This window comes from Pelmatolapia mariae, linkage group LG23 (genome assembly GCF_036321145.2).
Source record: "Pelmatolapia mariae isolate MD_Pm_ZW linkage group LG23, Pm_UMD_F_2, whole genome shotgun sequence".
Classification (NCBI taxonomy): Eukaryota; Metazoa; Chordata; class Actinopteri; order Cichliformes; family Cichlidae; genus Pelmatolapia; species Pelmatolapia mariae.
The window spans coordinates 18,655,165-18,676,861 of record NC_086246.1 but is presented as its reverse complement, the minus strand read 5'-3'; the positions used below and the strand labels follow the sequence as shown (position 1 = coordinate 18,676,861).

The following is a 21,697-nucleotide window of genomic DNA, read 5'->3' as shown; positions in this document are numbered from 1 at the left end:
TGTCATGTACATGTATGTATATAAATACATATCATATAAAAGAAAACTATGCACTTGTATTTATGGGCTGAGCATCCTGATCTTAGTTTAAGCAGGAAATCATATCTCTCTCAGGTGGGAAAGGAACAGGAGAACTGCGCAACAATGACAAAGTACAAAGAAGCCAGTAGTTTCACTGCTGAAGGTAATTCAGTACTGATTTAATGTTGGATACCTTTAAATGATGAATTGTATCATTACTAGAAGGGCAATACTTAAAACATTGTTATTGTTATTTTAAGAATCTGGATCATTCTTCAGTAACAACAGCGATCTTATGGTGGCAGATTTAAAGGTGAAGGTCATTGTGTGGGGAGTTCACCCTCTGGGGAGCATGAATGTTTGTATAAGCTGTGGCAATCTGCTTGTTACATTTAAAAGAAAAATCTGCCTTGATGATTCAATAAAGGAAAGGAAGTTTATCAAAATGACATTTGTTTGTGTGGAAATGACTAAGTGTGGAGTTGAGGTTCTGATTAATAACAGGGTGGGAACAGGAGATCACCTTTTGTTTGTGTTGGTTCCTTTTAAACGCAATCCTGCTTGTTTCCTAAACATTACCTAACCTTCACCACTGTGTCGTGCTGAAGACCACACTTGTGTCATCATGCATTGTTTCAAATGGGAGTTTTTCCCTGCATCATCAACAGTGCATGGAATCAGCTTATTTACCATGGAAAGGAACGCCAATCAGTTAGGGGTAAATGATTGATCAAATTACTGCTTACTTGTTATAATATGAATTAGTTATAAAGTGTGTATAAATATCTCCAGCAGAGTCTCTGGTGCCTTCCTGCTGTGTCACTGACTCAGCTCAAAGCGTTTCATATCAAACCAACTGTCCTGCAGTGCCCTTGTTTTTGTCAGCACGCTCTGCTGCATCCAGTGGCTTTGGGATGCTTTGCACTGTGCATTTGCATTGTTTAGGGAAACAGGATTCACTGCTTCAGAACAATGTGATAAGCCTGGATAAATATTTGAATCAGTGATTGAATAATCCAGTTCACAGAAAGCAAGCCATGTGCTTAGTTTTATTGTCCTTGTTCTGTATAAAGTGAATATAGGAGGTGGCTGCTTTAATGTTTTATATCAACACCAAACCTGTTGATATCGACAATGGAGAAGGTACTGTATGTTTAAGACAGGCACATGTTTGTGGCAATATGATTCATGCTTATACCGTATTTTGAGATGAATGAGTACAAAATGTGTTTGTTTTACCATAACAGCCACTTCCTAGAGTTCAGTGAGTGCAGCATTTCATCAAAACTTGTTTTCTCAGATCATCTTTTACGAGGACAAAAACTTCCAGGGTCAGTCCCACGAGTGTGACAATGATTCCAGTGACCTGCACACCTACTTCCCCCGCTGCAACTCCATCAGAGTGGAGGGAGGATTCTGGGTAGTCTATGAAAGACCAAACTACATGGGCTACCAGTACGTGCTAAGCCCAGGAGAGTATCCAGACTACCAGTATTGGCTAGGTATCAACGATTCCATCAGGTCCTGTCGAATTATTCGAAATGTAGGTGACTATATATGTGTGTGAATGGTGTATAATCAATTCACAATATAATACAGTAAGAAACCAACAATGCAGACATTCCCATTCTTTCATTTGTTCCTTCCAGGTGGGGAATTCATGGAGGCTGAAAGTTTGGGAAAAACCAAACTTTGAAGGTCAGTCGATGGAGATGGCAGACAACTTGCCTGCCTTCCCCGAGAACTGGAAAAGCAACAATGTCCACTCTTGCAAGGTGTTCGAAGGAGCCTGGGTATTCTTTGAGCACCCAAACTACAGGGGGCGCCAGTACCTGCTTGAGAGGGGCGAATACAGGAGGTACGCTGAGTGGGGGGGCATGCAGCCCAGCGTTGGATCCATCCGCCGGGTTAAAAAGCAGTAGCCACTGACAAATCTTTGAAAAAAATAAAAACAAGGAAAATAACTAAACATGCTTAAAATAAAGTCATGATAGAAAATTAAACATTGGTTGTCATTTATTACCCATGATCCTTTTCACTCATTATACATATTGTATTACATTTAATCACAACATTAAACAAAAATCTAATTAAAGCTTTTTTTAGACTTTAAAACTTAATATATAAATAATAAATATTGATTCAAACTGGACAAATGCAATGTTTAAATAGTGAAAGTCATTTTAAATCATAGTAAAATAACTACAAGAACTTTCAGAAAACACTGGTTAAAATTTGCACCAGTATATAAACTCACGTGCACGTTATGCATGCACTTGCATTAAACAAAATAAATATATTAGAGATTTTTTTTATATCCAAGCTTTTTATTCATTATATAAATGAGTATATTTATTAAGAAAAAAAACAGGAGGATACACACAAAATTTTATTATTTAATATTTATAAGATGTTGTAATGGTCAGTGGTTTATATTTATAAATATTTTATATCTAATTCTAGTAGTGAATATTGTTCAGAGGGGAAGGCTGTTGAAGAATTTCAAGGAAACGTGTTCTTAACTGTGCATGTGACAATAAGAACAGCTATAATAATAAACAAGAGGATAAGTTATAGTTGACTGGGCAAACAAAACAAAAACAGAAAAATAGAAAAAGAGTATATGTGATGTAATGTATTGTAACATGAAATACAAAACACAATAATACATGCTGAAACAATATTTCCATAAATATTAAGATAACAGCAGCTATATCCTACTGTATATTACTGTATACTTGTATTCTATTGTACATATTGTATATCTTATTCCTCTGCTCCTCTGTCTCTCTTGGTGCATTGAGCATATGTATGACAAAAGAATTTCCCTCAGGATAAATAAAGTTCTTCTTATCTTTTTATCTTATCTTATCTTATATCCTCCTGAGAACCGAGGAAAAAAGAATCTTCCCACTGAACTTTTTTGTGATTTCCTGCCTCTTTGGAGCTAAAAGAAACCACCCAAACACATGAATATCAATGGAAAGCCCAGGATGTCCTGTATTTAGTACCAAAAATCAATGTCCATTACAGAGGACAAAAATGATTAGGCTGGTTCTTCGGAGGATATGGGAGGTGACATGAATGAAGAAGTGATTTTTCAGCAACATTATTTCTATTTTTCTAGAGTTAAACAGCATTCAGTCAAAATTTCTGCATCAACACATATAAAGGCCATGTGCTAAAACAATTGCAGAATCAGCTAATGTGCCGATGTTAATGGAGAGCTCATTTGAATGACAATGATTCCCCTGGCAATGCAGTTCATCAGCCTTTATTTAAAAGTGGACTGCCGGCGATGCAGTGTGTATGAGGGGCTTTAATCTGATTGGGTGAGGAGGAACACGAGGCGATTATGGAGCGCACAGGGAAGGTAAGCGCCACAACTGTGCGATATGATAATGCCGTAATGACCTCACGCTAAGCTGTGGGTGGATTGCTTCTTGCTAAATGGAGTTGAGCTGATGTCCTGTCAAATGTTAGTATGTTAGTGTGACGAGCGGGCGGGGCTTTTGTCAGATATAACCTGAAGTGCATGAATGTTCCTGCACAAATAAATATAGATGGTAACCCTGACAAAAACCTTAAAGCTGAATTATTTCATTTTTAGCCACTAGGGAGCAGCAAAAAAAAGTGAAAGTCCAATATTTGCCCTGCGTTAGTACAACAAACTTATCTATAACTATCTATAACGTATAACTCAAATTCTTTGTCAAAAGAGTTATATCAGCAGTGTTGTCCATAGAGATATGGAGAGTTTCAGGATTTGTTTTACTTGCACAGCTTTTAATTCACACTCTTGCTTGCAGATCTTTTTTTACGAGGACAAGAACTTCCAGGGTCGTTACTTCGAATGCAGCAGCGACTGTCCCGAGCTAAGTTCCCACTTCAGCCGCTGTAACTCTATTCGGGTGGAGAGTGGAGCCTGGGTCATCTATGAGAGACCCCAGTATATGGGCTACCAGTACATCCTCTCTAAAGGGGAGTACCCCAACTATCAGAGCTGGAACGGCTTCAATGAAACCATTCGCTCCTGTCGCTTCATTAGATATGTAAGTCAACTAGAATACTATGTATACTTTCTTCTCTGTAATTTCTTTTGAGAGCAATGCAACGCTGTGAGAAATGTTCTCCTCCTTACAAGATGGACAAATGTGGTCTTAGCTGCTTAAAGTTAAAGGAATTCCTATTGATTATTAACATGTTCTTATTTTGAAATCTTTAAGCCATCCACCAGGCACAGGATCCGCATTTACGAACGTCCAGACTTCAGTGGCCAGATGATAGAGTTTAGCGAAGACATGCCCAACCTGCAGGACCGCTGGCGCTACCGCGACATCCACTCAGCCCACGTCCAGGACGGCACCTGGGTCTTCTATGAGCATCCGAGCTACAGGGGGCGCCAGTACCTGCTGGAAAAGGGCGAATACAGACGGCACTCGGAGTGGGGGGCTCTTCATCCATCTGTAGGCTCCATTAGACGCGTCGTGGACTTCTAGATCAAAAGCTCACTTGCCTTTTCTTGCTTTCCTCCTGTCGCTTATTCAACTGAGCAAATAAACCCACAGGCATAGAGAAATAATGAACTGCTGTGATTTTGTTTCTTGTTGTTTTAAACCAACCCCCCCCCACACACACACACACACAAAAAAAAGCATGAAAATAGGATAAGTTCTACTTTGCGGTGCCCGGTGGGAGTTTTTTAATTAGCGTGCCAACAGCTGGCGGCTCGTGGTAAAGCCTAGAAATAAAACTGCTGAAAAAAAGCCTGCTGGTAATTCAAGAGGGTTCACCAACAAGGACTAGTGGTATGCCAGCAGCATACCATGGTAGTTCGCTGATACACAGTACTGTGGCTATGATGCAGGATGCTGATTTTACGATTTATTTAACTTCATCAACATCTGCCTGACCTGGGCTCAAAGTAGTGCCTTTACATTTGATACAGTGCTCTAATCTAACACTGGTAATGGTTTACATTAATGGCTCTAATAATAGTGAATCATTTACTTATCCTTTATAGTTCAATTATTATCTTTTAATAATAATTAAATGATACCTTTAGGGTTGCCAGGTAGGGTTAGGGTTTGGACAGTTTGTCCCTCTCCAATCTGTATTTTTCATTCTTTTTCACAATGTTTTTTCAGCCTTTTATGGACTTTCTGACCTTTGACTTTCTGGATAAATGAGCTCGTGTCTAAATCCATTCATTAACATCAGCATATGTACATGATGACGATTAAAACATTTTTTTAAATAAAAAAATTAACAAACACAAGAAACAAAGCTAAATTAGGTTAACAACTAATTATAATACCAACTAATTAGGTTAATTGACAACAGCTCAGGAACATGATTGGGTATGGCCTCAGAAACACTTCCTTATCACTGTCTTTGAACACAGTTCACAGTGGCATCCACAAATGCAGGCTGATGATCCAGAAACACTGCCGTCTTCTCTGAACCAAAGCTTGTTTAAAATTGACTAAAGGAAAGTGGAAAACTGTTCTGTGGTCAGATGAATCAGCATTTGAAATTCTTTTTGGAAAATATGGAATCTGTATAATCCGGACTAAAGACTAAAGGAACCATTTGCCTTGTTATCAGTGCTCAGTGCAGACGTTTGCGTCTCTGGTGGTATGGAGGTACATGACTGCCTGTGGAACTGGCAGCTTGCACATCTGGAAAGACACCTTAACCAGCATATACAGATTTTAGATCAACATTTGCTCCATTCAGATCACATCAAACTCAAAACGAGCTAAAATTGCTCTTAAAATTGTACAATGTCTCAATTTCAGTGTGTTGTTTTCTTTTCAACTGTAATTAAAAGATGGGTTTACGTGACTTACACATCATTACATTTTTATTTTATTTACACTTTACAGTGTTCTGACCTTGTGAGAAGCGGGGTTGTCTATGAATTTGTAATCTGTGAATTAATTTATTACTAAAGTGCAAAGTCAATGGTGTCAAAGGTGAATCTGAGCTGACAGCTGCTAATAAGTGGTCAGTGCAGAGCAGCTGGCTTTTAGGGGTTTGTGTGCAAACGTTAGAAAGTTTAGGAAGAGCACAAAACTATGCAGCGAAAAACAAGGTGATCTAAGATCTCTGGTTCTATGAGAGCTGAGGTAATTTATCCCTCTATGAGGACTAAAGGGTGTAGGCATGAGAGCCACCCAGTGGTTTAACAATTGCATTTCACATGACAGGAAATAAGAGTAGTAAAAAAACTTTAAAACTGTGTGATTTAGTTTAAAAAAAAAAAGAATATCCATAAATCTCTGTCTTTTTTAATCCTGATATTTTGCCTTGTGATCTGTTTATGTAAAATGCACTAAATATTGAAATTGTAAATCAGCATAATCCCCGAGAAGTAACTGATCCCATATTTAGAGCTAGTCAAAACAATAATTATTATACGGGTGTAATTTTACTTAAAATACTTACCCGTTGCTGTAGGTCAAAATGGGGTGATAATTTATCATATGTGAAAACTTCTGTTTCCCTAATAAATATACAGATAAAAAGATAAAAAGGGAAGAAAGACATCAACACACAACTGGAACGTTTGATAAGAAGCTTTAGGACTGCAGTGTGTAATTTCCTGTTCCAGGATATGTTCAACTATATCACGCTTGTTGATCTGCCGGAACGGAAGAATAAATTTGAAAAAAAAATCTGTGATGTGATATTGTGCACAGTCGTAGACGTACGGTGGCCGAGCAAACAGGAGACACTGCAAATCAGTAACAGAGCTGCTGAGCTCAGCTGATGTTTGAACTGGAACTTTTATCACACGCACAGATCCGTTCTGGCATCTCCCCACGCTGATCGAGCACTTTCTAAGTCGAATGCAAACAGTCGGTGCAGCCCTGCAAAAAAAAAAAAAAGAAATCCACCTGAAGAGGTCACTCGGTATGAAGCCATAAAATAAACATTTACACGCATTTTCACTGCTAGCAGATCAACATTAACCCTTTAACGCTGAACAGCTGCTCTTTGCTTCCTGTTGTTTGGATCCATTAATCGTAAAGTCGGGTTTATGTCATCAGCTCTGTCAAGTTCCTTTTTAATAAATACATAATATATTTGGGACAAAAAGAGCACAGGGGAATAAAAGAATTAGTAAATTTATATTCAGTGGGTGATGCAGTCTGCAGAGCTTTAAGTAGAAAAATGCACAAACACCTTAGTAATATGCACTGATTTTTCTCTTAGGTAGACAGGAACACTGTATTTGTTTAGAGCAACATGTTGATAACTGCAGGGTTTGCACCGCTGTAGCTTTCCAAGCATAGTAAAGAGCCACCTGTTATTGTGGTGGTACTGTATGAGGGGATTTACCCTGTAATCATGTGGAATTTTTTTGGGTGATCATTCTGCAGCAGCAGGTAATGAAGTGGAATGAGATCAGAGTAGAATTAAAAGTGCAGCAAGGGCTCTGCCACCCACTGAGATGAATACTCTTCAAACAGTCATGTGCGACGCTGGATTAAACCCGTCGAACATTTGACAGTTTCCCAGTTTTTACAGGACTACTTAAATATTGTCAGTGTTAAATGCAGTCCAGGTCACGGGAGTCTTTTTGATGTCTTATCCCCACAAAAACACATACTCTGCAGTAGCTTCCAAAAACTGATGGATGTGCCTTCAAAAAAGAAATAAACTGTAACTGGGGCAATACAGGTAGCTGAAGAGGAACATGTGAAAGAACTGCATTAGGGTTGGGTACAGATTTCGGTATTCCACAGTCCTGAGTAAGAAATGTAAGAAATGCTCTAAGGAACAAAGATTAAAAACTTTTCTAGTGTTAATGGCCCTCAAAGCCACATTTAACCTTTTCATACATGTTCAAGTGCTTTATCTATCTTGCATTCACACCTATGGCCGATTTACAATCACTAGTTAACCTAAAATGCGGATTTGTGGGAGAATCTGGAGTACTGGGAGGAAACCCACATAACCACATGGAGTCCGTGCCGTCTCCACACAGAACGGGATGATAATGAGGCTGGGAGATAGGACCTACTGTACTTGCTGTGAACCAACAAAGCTATAAAGCCTTTTAGGGTCTTATTGTAAAACGACTGTTAGTCTGATAACCTGATGATGCTCCCCTGTGCTTGTGCTCAGCTCACCTTTATACTGAGAATAACATTGGTTCATCTTATTCCAGGCTGAAGCTAAGAGACACATTTTTATTATTTCTTTGACTTTTTAGTGGTGGTTGTCATTGTAGTTCCAATTGTAACATCATAAGAAAACAATAAAATTAAGGACATCAATTATTATTACATGGCAAGTGTTTCTCTCTCTTCTTGCTATAGTGTTTATATATATATACATATATATTAATATACACACACATATATATATATATATATATATATATATATATATATACATATATATGTGTGTGTGTGTGTGTGTGTGTGTGTGTGTGTGTGCCCTGCTTAAAATTTTCTAAAGCTGCCAGGGGTTATGTTTAATGCCCCTGATTTAGTTAAAATCAGTAGGCTATATAATAAACTAGCAAAAGCATGCTTTTAGTGCTATTTTCTTCATTATTGTTCCCGTGTAGAAGTTACAGATGACCTTGAATTTGGTTATTTATTTACCTGTTTACTTTGTAAGACCTTAATTGCAGCGCTGGCCCTTTAAGAGAGTCCTGGTTTCATGAATGAAACGCAGCCATTCATAAAAAACACCGGGGGCCGGGCCACAGAGCAGCCTCGACGACGATTGGCTCGCCTTCTGACTGACTCTGAGTTCCAGCCAATGGCAAGGCAGGAGATCGCTCGTTTTAGCCGCAGCTATCAGAGTCCTTCATTGAGAAAAATCCACAGCCGAGTGATTAATCGAGGTGCTGCATGGGATGTAGGGGAGGAAATCTGCGACGAGTTCTGTTTTCACACTGCCAAGAAACTTCACTTACCAAGTGAGTCTTCTTCTTTTTTTTTAATCTTACCGCTTTAGTAAAAGCTGGCGCCTGCTTGCCTTTGATTACATAAACACCAGATGCATGGTCGCGGTTTTTTTTCTTTGCTACGGGCTCCGAGGGGAGCACATAGGCGTTCAGAGGCGAACGCCATTTTCTTAAAAATCTAACGCAGTGCTGCGTTTATTCCCCCGCGACCGTTTTCCTGCCTGCAGTGCGGCATTTCCGTCTGCAGCAGCTTTTTTTTCAGCTGTTGGCGCCGGGAATCCTTCACTGTTTGTCTGTGGCGAAATTTCTCAATGGTGAGCGGGTGTCTTCCCCCTCCTCCTCCTCCTTCTCCTCCTGCCTCAGCCAGTATCGTGTTTCACTTCATTGAGAAAAACAAGGAGGACTCAACGAGCGTCACGCCAAACTCCATTCACAAATCTTTCACTTTAAGCGAGGATTTGTTACTAACGTTAGCGGAGTTAGTCGGAGTGATTTCTCCTCGGTGGTGTTTGTAGTCACTGAAGCGAAGCCGAGTGACAACCCCCCCCCCCCCCCCCCCCACACACACACACACACACACACACATATTAAATCGTTTGTGGAGGTTACTTTAACCGAAGACTAGACAAAAGTTACGCAACGACGGGGCTGACCTTTTATCTCTTGAAATAGTTTTTTCACTGTTTACTTTTGCCCCATATTTCGCGAGCTTTAGTTGGACTCTTGAGCAGTTTGAGCCAGGTCAATACCCCCCCTTTTTTTTTTTTTTGTTTGAAGAAACATTAAAAATGTAGAAATTTACAAAGCTTTGAAATCTGGTGTAGTTAAGAGGTGCAAAACATTGTTAAAATAATATCCCATATCTTTATCGCACATATACGTTTATCGGCTACTTTAGGTACACCTTACTAGTACTAGGTTGGAGTCTCTTTTGACTTCAGAGCTAGCTTAGCGTTTCATGGCATGGATTGAACATTTCTCAGAGATTTTGGTTCATATTGATGGTACTGCTGCACATGAAGTGAATCTCTCATTCCACCGCACCCCAAAGGTGATTTACTGGATTGAAATGGTGACATGTGAGGCTATTTGAGTACAGTGAACTCATTGACGAGTTCAAGAAACCAGTTTGAGGTGATCTGAGCTTTATGACGTGGTGTTGTTCTGCTGGATGGGTACACTGCGGTCATAAAGGGATGGGTATGGCCAGCAATAATGCTCAGGTAGAGTGTGGCATTTAACAATGCTCAGCTGGCACAAACTGCAGCACCACAACCAGTTACAGGTGGAAGCAAGGCGTAATAGATCCATGCTTTCATCATCTGAATGTCACAGAAGAAATCAGGCAGCCTTTTTTTTCCTCTTGTCTAATTTTGGTTAACCTGTGCAAATTTTAGCCTCTGTTTCCTGGTGACAGGAGTGTCACTCGGTGTGGTCTTCTGCTGCTGTTGCCTGTCTGCTTCACGGTTTGAGGTGTTGTGCATTCAGAGATGCTCTTCTGCTCACCTTGGTTGTACCAAGTGGTTATTTGATTTATTTGTTGCCGCCTTATTAGATTGAAGCAGTCTGGTCATTCACCTCTGATCTCTAGCATAAACGGCCTTAGTAAACTTGAGGCGATTGTGTGGGGAAACCCAACAGTTCAGCAGTTTCTCATATACTCGCACCAACAACCATGCCACATTCAAAGCCACTTAACTTCCATTTCTTCCCCATTCTAATGCTCACTGAACTTCAGCTGGTCACCTTGACCGTGCCTAAATGCACTGAGTTGCAGCAATGTGATTAGGTATTGGCATTATTAGCTGAACAAGTGTTGTTGTTTTTTTGTTGTTGTTGTTTTTTTTTTGTTTTTGTTTTGTTTTGCTTTTTAAAATGTTTCTTCTTTAATCCTAGCTCTTGGCAAGCGAAGTGTCAAACCATTTTAATTGCTGTCTTTTCAAACATAGCATTGTCATTCTTTGTAGATATGCTTCTCTGTACGTCATTAAAGTCGGCACAGCCAAAGGAAAAGACGTCATGTTTTATTTGACTGTTCAGCTGCTTTCTCTTCATTGCCTCAAATCAGCCTTTGAAGAGCGATTCCTCCCGCAGCTTCACGTCAGTTTATTCACGTCAGATTTGCGTACTGCAGATTGCATAATGCTTTCTGTGACAACGGGGCTTTTATAGCCGCTGTAAACACTCTTTTGGGCTCACAGAGGGCAGAAAAATACTAACATGCCAAGTCATATGAAAGGGATGATGGTAGTATGGATGGAGGGGCTAGTCCTGTAGGGGGGAAAATAGACTACGATAGACTTAGAATTAGTCTGCTTAATGACTCCAGTATGTTCAAAGTATATCACTTCCTCACTGTTCATCCCAGGGTGAAGACTCCTGCAACATGGAGGCCTTTTATGATCAGCAGGTTCCCTTTGTGGTCCCTGAGAGTGTGAGTTTGAAACATTATGATTCTATATTCTTCTTATCTTTTTATTGTCTTGCTGCATGTGTGCTGAGTTTCATTCCTTTGCCCGTTGCTGCAGAAATGTCGCACACAGGAAGCATCAAAGTGTCTCAGCGATAGGAAGAGGAAGTTCATGGACACCGAGCTGGCTCAGGACACAGAAGGTACATATAAAACTCAGACTGACTATGAAACTGCAGTTAAATTCTTGTGAGTGCCAGGATAACATCTGTCTGCTGGATACAAACAATGTGGGGAGAAATCATATTCATAAATTTGCTAATAGGATTATTTTTTTTCCCTCCCCTGTTCTTTCAAGTGCCCCTCGTGGTCTTTGGTATTTCTTTAATAGGTCATACTTCTGACAATCTTATATGGGCCATTTGTTGTCATTAATTACATGTGAAATGTCAAATAATTGCACTCACACACATTCTAACAAATGAATGTGAAACCATCTTCCAGAGCTATTCCAAGACCTGAGTCGGCTCCAAGAAATATGGATCGCAGAAGGTGAGCATCCCACATTATACAAATGATGTGTGATAGTTGATGAGAGGGGTCCTTAAACGGCATGTCTTTTCCTCCCTCTCAGCTCAAGCTACCGATGACGAGCAGTTTGTCCCGGATTTCCAGTCCAATAACTGTGAGTACCTGCTTCTTCTTGGATTTTTGGAGAGATCACGATTTCAGGTTTTAGCAGTGGTGCACACTATTTATGCACGAGAGTTTTTTGTGAGAGCTTTATGATGGGTCTGGAACTGAGCGTTGGAAATTGGTCTTTAAAGTGGAGTTGGATATAAGAGGGGTGGCACGTGCGATCACATTGCACTGTCAGCTGTTGGCTCTCATTTAGGATCTGTGCAGTTTCCTGCTCTTTCATGGCAAATGGATAAACTCAGCTGAACTACCAGATTGTGACTTGTGATCTCAAAGGTCACTGGTGTAAAACCAGTTGTTTACAGCGCTCGCATTCGCTGGTGTTTCCACTCACCTTGGAGCTTTGCCAGTTAAATGATAGTCGTCACGTGCCAGAGGAAATGAGGTGAGATAAAAAAATGTTTTTTAAAAAGTACTGTACTTAAAAGTGTTACAGATAAGGCAGGCGATGAGGAAATGGTGCATTTAGTATTCCTGCCAAACACGTATTGCATATTCTTATTGCTGCCATAATCATAGCTGCTTCAACACAACGACTCCCCATGCGGACAATAAAGCTGACGGAGACCGTGTCGTGGATGGAAACATTAGCAGCCTGGCGTCATCTGTGCAGCATACTGATGAGAATCTCTGTACAGATTCCTGGAAAGCTCAGATCAGATAGGGGTAGGCTTCCTTTCTTTCACAGACGCAGGAGTGGGGAGCAAACACTGGAAAGGGACGATAAAGGAAAAACTTTCTGCTAAATGGCAAGCCTGCATTGCAAACTGGAAGAGTGCAACTTAAAGACGTGCAGAGCTTGTCTATTTAATGCGAGGTGTCATGGCTACTAAATTATCAACATGAGCAGATAAGGGTTACGAGGGAAATATTCAGGGTCTGAAACGCTGGCAGTAAACTCTAATCTGGATCTGAAGCCGTTCTGCCACACTGGCAGGCAAATGTTTCCACCAAAGCTGCCATTTAATAGGTCTCGAGTGTGTTTTGGTTATGGAAGTGCTGCTTCAACAAACACATTATTTTCCCACCCAGTGTTCCCAGAGGTAATGTTGTGTAATCCTAACTGTCTAACCATTACGCTCACCAGGGATCCAACACTAGGCAGTTGGAGGCAAATTAGGAGTGTGAGACTTGTGTAACTGTGCAAAAGATGATTGTGGCAGAGGAGACTGATGAAGTCAATTAAAAAGACTTGGCATTGAATAGGGACAGAACATTCAATTGTACTCATTTGAGACAGCAAAAAACACAGTTTTGAGATAAAGACTGACTGATGTTCATATACTTGTAATACCAGCCCCCCCCCCCCCCCCAAAAAAAAAAAAAAATTAGGATATTGGAAGTTAAAGAACTGAAGTAACACAGGTGGGGTAAACTCAACAATTAGATGACCCCCTGTGAGCAAGCACTTGGTGACAGTGGGAAGTAGAAACTCTCTTTTAACAGGAAGAAACCTCCAGCAGAATCAAACTTGGGGAGGGGTGACCATCTGCACTGAGGCATTGGGGTTGAGGGGAGGGCGACAGGACAGAAGAGACACTGTGGAAATGCAAAGTGTTGTACAGAGACACTGTGAATTGAGAAGAAACACTCCATCATGGGAAGCCCTGAGCAGCCTAAGCTTATCACCTGATTCTGCCTGAACTATAAGCTTTATCAGAAAGGAAAGTTTTAAGACTAATCTTTGAAGCAGTCCACTTGGCCATCTAAAGTAAGGGCATTGATTCCATGCTCTGCAAACATGTATGTATTATTTGCCTGTGTGTTTTTTGCAGTGATGTTTCATGGACTGTCCGCCAGCAAAGTGAAGCGTGAACCCAGTCCGTCCAAAGACTTCTCTCCCTGCAGAACGCCTCAGGCTGACATGTGCCTTTACAGCTACAGGTAACCCGTCATGTTTTTAAACCTGTGTGTGATATACTGCAATACTACTACCACCACCACACACCTGGCAGACAGAACTCTTGGATGATGTGTTGTTATCTGGTCTCCTTAGTGCCTGTGAGCCCGCTCTGACTCCATCATCCACACCTGCAGTACAACAACGTGGCTCCATCCACCCTACTGGACCTCCACCTTTACAGAGGCAGTTACAGCCATCTACCCCTCAGCTGACCAACAACTGCTCCCCAAACCACGCTCCTGCCCTCAGCCCCTCCCACCTCCGCAACCTTCCACAGGCCAATCAGAGCCAGCAGTTTGCTATGCCACATCCTCCCATCGGCTCCTCCAGTGTGTTGTTCAACGCAGAACAAAGGTAAGCTTTAAAAAAAAAAAAAAAAATACACACACACACGCGCGCGGTTTAAGCTGGAAGCGAATGAGCTTCAAACCTTTAAACATCCACTTCTTTCCACACTTCAGGTTCCAGCGGCAGTTGTCAGATCCCTGCCTGTCTTTCCTTCCTCCAAAGAAGACCGCAAACACACCGTACCACCCCGCCATCCGTGACGGGAGGCCAATGTATCAGCGCCACCTTTCAGAGCCTCTGGTTCCCCACGCTCCCCGGGCTTTTAAACAAGAACTGGTGGACCCGAGATATCCAGAGCCAGGGCCTCCTACTTCAGGTCTGGCACGTCCTCAGACTGCCTTCAACCATGTCACAATTAAACAAGAGCCAAGGGACTTTGGCTATGACTCAGGTATGTTACCATTACTTAGTGTGGCAACGGCATCTGAATAAAATGTATTCATGTCTGTTAGGGTAACAGGCAGTCTTGTAATTCCGGCGCCGCTCCGAGCTGGCAGCCAGTATCAGCAGCTCTATTCTATTCTATAAGTGAAACTAGGGCTGCAGGATTTTGCAAAAAATGAGAATCATGATTTTTTTTTTGCTTAGAATTGAGATCACGATTCTCTCACGATTTTCTTTTCCAATATAAATATTTATAGCACTTATTAACTGCACATCAACTTCGTAACAGTTGAAACTGAACATAAAAACAATAAATAAACATAAAAACAATAAATGCCTCACATTTTGTTGTTGCCGCTAAATGTTGTACTGCTTGAAATTCCGTCTCCACCGTTGCTCGACACTGCGTGTACAGAGCAGGTAGTGCAACAATAGAAAAATAGTTGCGGGACGGCACTGTGTAGCGTTTGTCTAGGGCAGGGGTCAGCAACCTTTAACACCCAAAGAGCCATTTGGACGCGATTTCCACACAAAAGAAAACTCTGGGAGCCGCAAATACTTTTTGACATCTAAAATGAACATAACACTGTATATATAGTTGTTTTTGTTTTTTTTACCTTTATGCTTTGTGTGAACAACTAAGGTGTGTTGCTTAAATGCATGAAGTGCTACAGAGAAAATTACATTTTAATTTTGTAATTAACACATTTTGAACTTTGCAAAATTCCGCCTAAGTATGTATTTTACCTGGTTAATATGTGTGGCGGAGCGTGGACTGCAGCGCCGCTGCAGGGGAGGCGGACGCACCTTAGCGGTACCCGCAATCACGCCTCGCCGCCTTAACGTCTGTGCCACCTATGCTGTTGTGTTGGTGTGTGTCGGGCTGCGAGCTTTAACACCGGCTGTATGCGTAAAGCAACCGTGTGTGAAAAGTGGTCAATAAAAAGATGCTGAAAAGCGTGTTCATGGAAACATAGTCGGGTCTGCCGTGATATGTTTACAATGGGACTTCCGCTCCTGAACCTCTGCGCACAGCGTCTGCTGTACGATCGGGGCTGTACGAAGTCACTTTCATCTTTACGCACGACTGTAAGCTGTCGTCTGTGAGGGGTGAACGTGTTTGTTTTTGGAGAACAGCTGCTGACATAATGTGGATCTGAAGATCCATAATTGGCCTGCCTGGGGTTGAAAGTCTCGCACGGCGTTTCGGCGGCTATATCGGCTTCCGTAGGTGTGACGCTTATTTTGATCGATCAAAAACTAATAGAATATAATTTTATATTTATATTTCAATATCACAATAATCTTCCAATTTAGAACTACGAGTTAAAAAAAGAACTAATATAAATAAAATAGACTTTAGCTAATTACTTACAAAAAATTATTTATTTCCCCAAACCACGCGGAGCCGTAGAAGGACTAAAGATCCGCATGCGGCTCCGGAGCCGCAGGTTGCCGACCCCTGGTCTAGGGTGTTGATCATTTTCCTAAATCCCTCGTTTTGCACAGTGTTGATGGGAGCCATATCTTTGGTCAGGTGATAGGTAATAGCCTCCGTAATTTCTTTGTGCCTGCGGGAGTTCGACGTGTATAGGGAAGCGCTGTATAAGGTTCCCGTTATTGATGTTTGGGTGGTTGACCGGGACAGATTTTCTCCTCTCACTTTCTCGTCATCCCTGACGTGTTCTCTGTTGTTTCTTTCCTGCCCTTTTGAGCATCACGGCACAGCTTCTGTATCACGTGGTATAATGCTCCGCCCTTGTCATTTGTTGAGCAGGAAGAGTGAGCGCTTGTTTTCATGCAGGTTATGTCCCGGATCAAAATGCGGTACAATCGTCGTCGTCTTTTTTTTTTTTTTTTTTTTTTTTTTTTTTAAATCGTTGTCATTTGGAAATGAGATCGCACATAAGTATGAATCGAGATCGCGATTTTCTAACGATTAATCGTGCAGCCCTAAGTGAAACACTCAAATAACTACAGGCCTAGGCTCAGGCATTTTACATTTGCTTGCAGTTTATGAAGATTTGTGACTTTTGTGCCTTTCAGAGGTTCAAACATGCCAGTCGTCATCCTTTGAGAAGTCTTCTGCTTTGTACCAAAATAACAGTGCAGGTGAGTTTGTGTGTCCTGGGTTTAAAAATGCCTTTTCATGCTGCCACAGCCTTTTTACTCTATTCTTTGCTCCACAGGATTTGGTCCAGACAGAGAGCAGTGTCTGTACTATGATGACACCTGTGTTGTGCCAGAAAGGCTGGAAGGTAAGACACGGACTTCCAAAACATCCCTGTTAACACTTAGTGTATAAGACAAAGGAGGGAAGGACAATATCATTTAAGGCAGTGTGCTGTGAGCTGGTGGTATTGTGCCTTATTGGCATTTGCATACACCAGGTTGAGTATTCTGTTTCTAATGTTGTACTATGTTCTGTCCAATGAGACATAATTTAAAAAAAAAAAGCATTTTTTTTTTTTTTTTTAAATGAGCAAACAATTAAGAAATTGGTTTAAAAAAACAAACCAACCAAAAAAACAACAAAACAGCACAAAAGCAAGAAAGGTGACTTCTGCGTGTCTTCACCAGGTAAAGTGAAACAGGAGGGTCTGCCGTACCAGCGCCGTGGCTCCCTGCAGCTGTGGCAGTTCCTGCTCACACTCCTGGACAACCCAGCCAATGCACACCTGATCATCTGGACGGGCCGAAACATGGAGTTCAAGCTGATTGACCCCGAAGAGGTCAGCTACTGCATACCTAATGTGGAACTTTGAGAAGCTTAATATTCTTAAGACTGAAAAACAGCATTTTTAAAGCAATATATTAATTTTTCCCTCCCCTCCCCCATCATGTTTTTAGGTAGCTCGGCTCTGGGGGATCCAGAAGAATCGACCTGCCATGAACTACGATAAGCTGAGTCGCTCGCTGCGGTACTATTATGAAAAGGGCATTATGCAGAAGGTAAAGGCAGGTCATGTTCCACTTGAGTCTTCCTTTACTCCTATGTTGTTGTTGTATTCACAAACTATTAAAAAAAACTAGTTATTGGGCTCTTACACTGAAGCACTGAGTTTGTGACCTCTGGTTTCTAATCTAATCTTAGCCTCTAATAAAGCACATCTGAAAGCCATCCAGTTTAATGTTTGGAGTTTTAAAAGAGTGGAGATTATTATTATTAGGCAGTATTTCTTTTTTTTTTTTTTTTTTTTTTTTTTTTTATTATTATTTTTGTTGTTGTAGTAGTAGTACCAGGCTATTAAACATCATCAGTGTTGTTTATTTCTGCTGTTTTGGGCATTTAAACACTGAAGTCCATGGAGACTGACTCACTGTTTAAACCAGCCTCAAGTGGCCGTTAAAGAAACTGCCGTTTTCTGTCCTCAATATTCTGTCATTTATTTCAAAATTTTTGAGAGATTACTTTTGGGTGGTTTTTTTTGTTTGTTTGTTTTTTTTTTTTTTTTTAATTTCTCAATTCTAATTCCTTCTGCAGGTGGCCGGTGAGCGGTACGTCTACAAGTTCGTGTGCAACCCCGAGGCACTTTTCTCCATGGCTTTCCCAGACAATCAGAGGCCAAGTCTCAAGCCTGACCCGGATGCTGTCCTACCTCCCAGCGAGGACGAAGGCCCCCACCTCCCCAGCTATGAAGATGACGGGCCTTATCTGGCTGAAGGAGCGGAGCAGTGCATCCAAAGACTGGGCCTCCCTGACGGCTACCCGTACTAGACTCCACAGCATGGCAGCTGAAGTTATTTTTAACACGATGTAACCTATATTTACGGAGCAGTGTTTGAGAATTTTTAGTATGTATACCTACGCTATCTGTCACAAAGACGCAGGATTTGAAGAAGTTAGGTTTTTTTTTTTTTTTTTTTTTTTTTGGTGAAATTATTATTAAGCCAGAAAGCTAACAAAAAATAACTGAGATGTTTAAACTCAGAAAATGAAAAAAAAAAACTCATTGTAGTTCTGATTTGTTTTCACGTATTATAATATTCTAAAAATACCTGGAATTTCAAGATTAGTTTACATTCGAGCAGTCAATAAGATTACAACATGTATCTAGAAGGAGAAGGCTTTACTATTGGGATGTGATGGGTAAAATGGTATTGAGTCAGGTTTGTTGGGTGGGATAGGCAGTTGTAGCAAAATGAGGCTGGTGAAATTACAATGACAGTTTTATTTTTATTTTTTTGTAAAAACTGCATCGTTCTTGAAATATTCCAGCTTTTTCTTGTAAAATTGTGATGCTCAATATTTTTTCCCCAAACTTTTTTTTTTTTTCTTCAAAATGCTCCATTTTTATCTTTACAATTCTTTTTGTTAGTGACAGTGGTCTTGATGCCAGTTGTATTTTTTTTGTAGCATGGCCATCTTTGTAGTCCTTTTGCTTGTGAACTCTGGGATTTGTATTACAACCAAAGTATCTCAAAGCCATGGCATTCCTTTACTGTTTCTGTTTTAAACTGCTTGAAAGGGACTGATTTGTATTTTCAGACCTATGAATTCTCCTATAAACATCAGTTTGAAATGTTTTGTGTACCTCTTCTTGTTTTCAAAGCTGATATTTTTTTGGCTTTCTATGGACTCGTAAGTTTTTCCTATTGCTGTTTTTGACAAAGGTACTGCTTCTATTTTTGATTCAGTGATACTCTGATGCGAATAATAAGCATGGACTTTCTTATGAATGCGTCAGCAGTTCATGTCCTCGGATAGTTTTCTGCATTTTGTAGAGTTTATTTGCTTCGACGTGTAGAAAAAGTGTATAATTATATATGGATATATTTTTGCAAAAGGCTGCGATTTTTCCTGCTGAAGTATTTCTTCAGCCTTCCAAGGATTTACCCATGAACTCCTGCAGCTAGATGGATGTAAAGGTATATTTTGCTATCTGATCACATGGTTGTATAACATACTGACACTGGTCTCACTTCTGCCCTTGGATACTGTTATTCGTGCCTTCTGTTGATCTTTACTGATAAAATAAACTATTTTACTCTTTTCTCTCGCCTCACAGTTGATTATTTCAAAACCACTACCAGGTGGAGATCAGTGAAGAAAAAAAGTTGTCTCCCCTGAGAGAGCAGCAGCGCCCTCTGCAGTTTGTGTTTAGAAGTGCAAAAGCTTTGTGCAAGACACACTAACCATCCTATTAGAAAATGAGCTAAAAGAGGGCCTCAGGTTAGTTTCAATATTTAAACTGTCATTTGTATTATTTCAAAACAAAATACCGAAATATTAAGTGATGTCCTTGTTATCATATTATTCCTTGATGCTATCTCCACTGAGTGAGCATCAGCGCCCTCTGCAGTTTGTGTGTCGAGGTGAAAAAAAGCTTACAGCACCTGGTATTCCCAGGCGGTCTCCCATCCAAGTACTGACCAGGCCCGACCCTGCTTAGCTTCCGAGATCAGACGAGATCGGGCGTGTTCAGGGTGGTATGGCCGTAAGCATGAGAACAGTTCAGAAAAAGCCTTTTTATACATGCTGTGACGACACATATACGCTTACATTTTGATCTTCTATATATAAGTTAAAGTCTCCAAACGACAAAAATGTTTGACTTATACATCGTCCTAACACACTGTGTGCTCTCTGTCACTTTAACACTGTGCTGTAATAAACTAACATGTGTTATTATGGAGATGTTACTGCGGTAAAAGCATTTTTGCAGCTCAATGTTGAAGCTGCAGTTAATAACGAAGGTTTGCATGTTTTCGCTGTAACATATGAAACTTAGTACAATAATATATATTGTGCTAATAGGTGACATTTGCCACCTATTAAAGGCTTTGTATGTACTGCCGCTCTTGCTTACGGCCATACCACCCTGAACACGCCCCATCTCGTCTGACCTCGGAAGCTAAGCAGGGTCGGGCCTGGTCAGTACTTGGATGGGAGACCGCCTGGGAATACCAGGTGCTGTAAGCTTTTGCACTTCTAAACACAAACTGCAGGGGGCGCTGCTGCTCATGTTTGTTCTTACAGGCATGAACAGTTACATTTCTACGCATTTGCATCTATTTTCTGTCTTTAATGAGAATATCAGTTTCCCATCTTGTGTTCCAGATAAATCAGATTAATTCTAAGATTGCATTTCTACACACAAACTGCAGAGGGCGCTGATGCTCACTCAGGGGAGACAGCTTTAGTAATTACTTTAGTAATTGACAAAACTTCTGTAAGTGCTGCTTTTAGTTTTTGTGTAAAACTAATAACTAAATACAGAAATAAAATAATATAAAATCCCCAAAATAAAATAACAATTTGAAAAAATCTTTACAATGCAAATGATACACAGTCGTGAACCACTCAAGCGGTCTGTAGCTTCCACCTGTTTTCACTTCTGTGCAATGACCCTCAGTGATGATGTGTACTCTACTGATCCTGAACCTCCACAGCTGTCTGACTGTTGGAACTAATTTGAGTTCCAATAATTAATCATTGCTGTAAGCAGACCATCAGTATCACTGCACATAAACAGACAGATGTTCATGATGGTGATGACCCACAGTATTAAAGTTACTTGATCTCTTTTAAGACTAAAGAGATCCACACTTTGTACTTTCTCACTGAATCGTTTTAGATGATGAACAGCAGAACAGATTCTTTCTCCAGTTAATGATTATGAGTATTACGTCTTACTTACTAAGTTTTACGTCTCACTTTGGACATGATCGTCATTGGTGATGACTGAATGATGCTGTGTAGGTATTTAATAAGCTCAGAGGAAAACTCTTAAACTGTTAGAAACACAAAATTAAACTAAAGTTAAAGGTAGACTTTTTACAAGGATTATGATGAAATCCTGAACTCTGTCAAATACCCCGGATAACTCCTGCAATCATGACTGTTGTAGGATCAAAACATTTACAAATGTTAAACATTACTGAGACTTATTAGCCTTATTTAACTCATCATGTGCACTAAAGTGATCAAAATATGTTGCTTTTATTACCCTCACTATTACAGAGGCTTATGTTTTCCTGTTTTTTCTTTGAATAAATAGCA

The 21,697-nt window shown here is 40.5% G+C and overlaps 3 protein-coding genes and 2 non-coding genes across 5 annotated transcripts; 4 read left to right on the top strand and 1 right to left on the bottom strand.

Moving 5' to 3' along the window:
• The first annotated feature begins 1,234 nt into the window (after window positions 1-1,234).
• On the top strand, window positions 1,235-1,943 carry LOC134621391 (gamma-crystallin S-1-like). The gene is made up of 3 exons (XM_063467866.1): window positions 1,235-1,249; window positions 1,322-1,564; window positions 1,671-1,943. Exons 1-3 carry the CDS (start codon window positions 1,235-1,237, stop codon window positions 1,941-1,943), a joined length of 531 nt encoding a protein of 176 aa, XP_063323936.1.
• A 1,433-nt stretch (window positions 1,944-3,376) lies between these two features.
• LOC134621390 (gamma-crystallin M2-like) lies at window positions 3,377-4,583 on the top strand. The gene is made up of 3 exons (XM_063467865.1): window positions 3,377-3,394; window positions 3,831-4,073; window positions 4,248-4,583. Exons 1-3 carry the CDS (start codon window positions 3,377-3,379, stop codon window positions 4,518-4,520), a joined length of 534 nt encoding a protein of 177 aa, XP_063323935.1. The 3' UTR covers window positions 4,521-4,583.
• Window positions 4,584-8,838: 4,255 nt separating this feature from the next.
• On the top strand, window positions 8,839-19,687 carry LOC134621366 (ETS translocation variant 5-like). Its single transcript, XM_063467835.1, has 13 exons — window positions 8,839-8,962; window positions 11,319-11,384; window positions 11,479-11,563; window positions 11,865-11,912; window positions 11,995-12,045; window positions 13,835-13,943; window positions 14,056-14,316; window positions 14,424-14,701; window positions 16,741-16,806; window positions 16,884-16,952; window positions 17,275-17,426; window positions 17,545-17,646; window positions 18,179-19,687. The coding sequence occupies exons 2-13, from the start codon at window positions 11,337-11,339 to the stop codon at window positions 18,410-18,412; spliced, it is 1,503 nt and encodes a 500-aa protein (XP_063323905.1). The 5' UTR covers window positions 8,839-8,962; window positions 11,319-11,336; the 3' UTR covers window positions 18,413-19,687.
• A 332-nt stretch (window positions 19,688-20,019) lies between these two features.
• Window positions 20,020-20,138, bottom strand: LOC134621740 (5S ribosomal RNA). The gene has a single exon (XR_010092484.1). It is a non-coding gene; the product is annotated as a 5S ribosomal RNA (ribosomal RNA).
• Window positions 20,139-20,498: 360 nt separating this feature from the next.
• LOC134621668 (5S ribosomal RNA) lies at window positions 20,499-20,617 on the top strand. The gene has a single exon (XR_010092416.1). It is a non-coding gene; the product is annotated as a 5S ribosomal RNA (ribosomal RNA).
• Window positions 20,618-21,697: the final 1,080 nt, after the last annotated feature.

What these genes read in the sequence shown, in the direction of transcription:
- LOC134621390 (XM_063467865.1), top strand. An exon ending in CCTGTCGCTTCATTAGATAT is followed by an intron (nt 4,074 to 4,247) that starts GTAAGTCAACTA and finishes GAAATCTTTAAG; the next exon opens with CCATCCACCAGGCACAGGAT.
- LOC134621391 (XM_063467866.1), top strand. An exon ending in CCTGTCGAATTATTCGAAAT is followed by an intron (nt 1,565 to 1,670) that starts GTAGGTGACTAT and finishes TGTTCCTTCCAG; the next exon opens with GTGGGGAATTCATGGAGGCT.
- LOC134621366 (XM_063467835.1), top strand. Translation starts at nt 11,337, where the DNA reads ATGGAGGCCTTTTATGATCAGCAGGTTCCCTTTGTGGTCCCTGAGAGT. An exon ending in TGTGCCAGAAAGGCTGGAAG is followed by an intron (nt 16,953 to 17,274) that starts GTAAGACACGGA and finishes TGTCTTCACCAG; the next exon opens with GTAAAGTGAAACAGGAGGGT. An exon ending in AAAAGGGCATTATGCAGAAG is followed by an intron (nt 17,647 to 18,178) that starts GTAAAGGCAGGT and finishes TTCCTTCTGCAG; the next exon opens with GTGGCCGGTGAGCGGTACGT.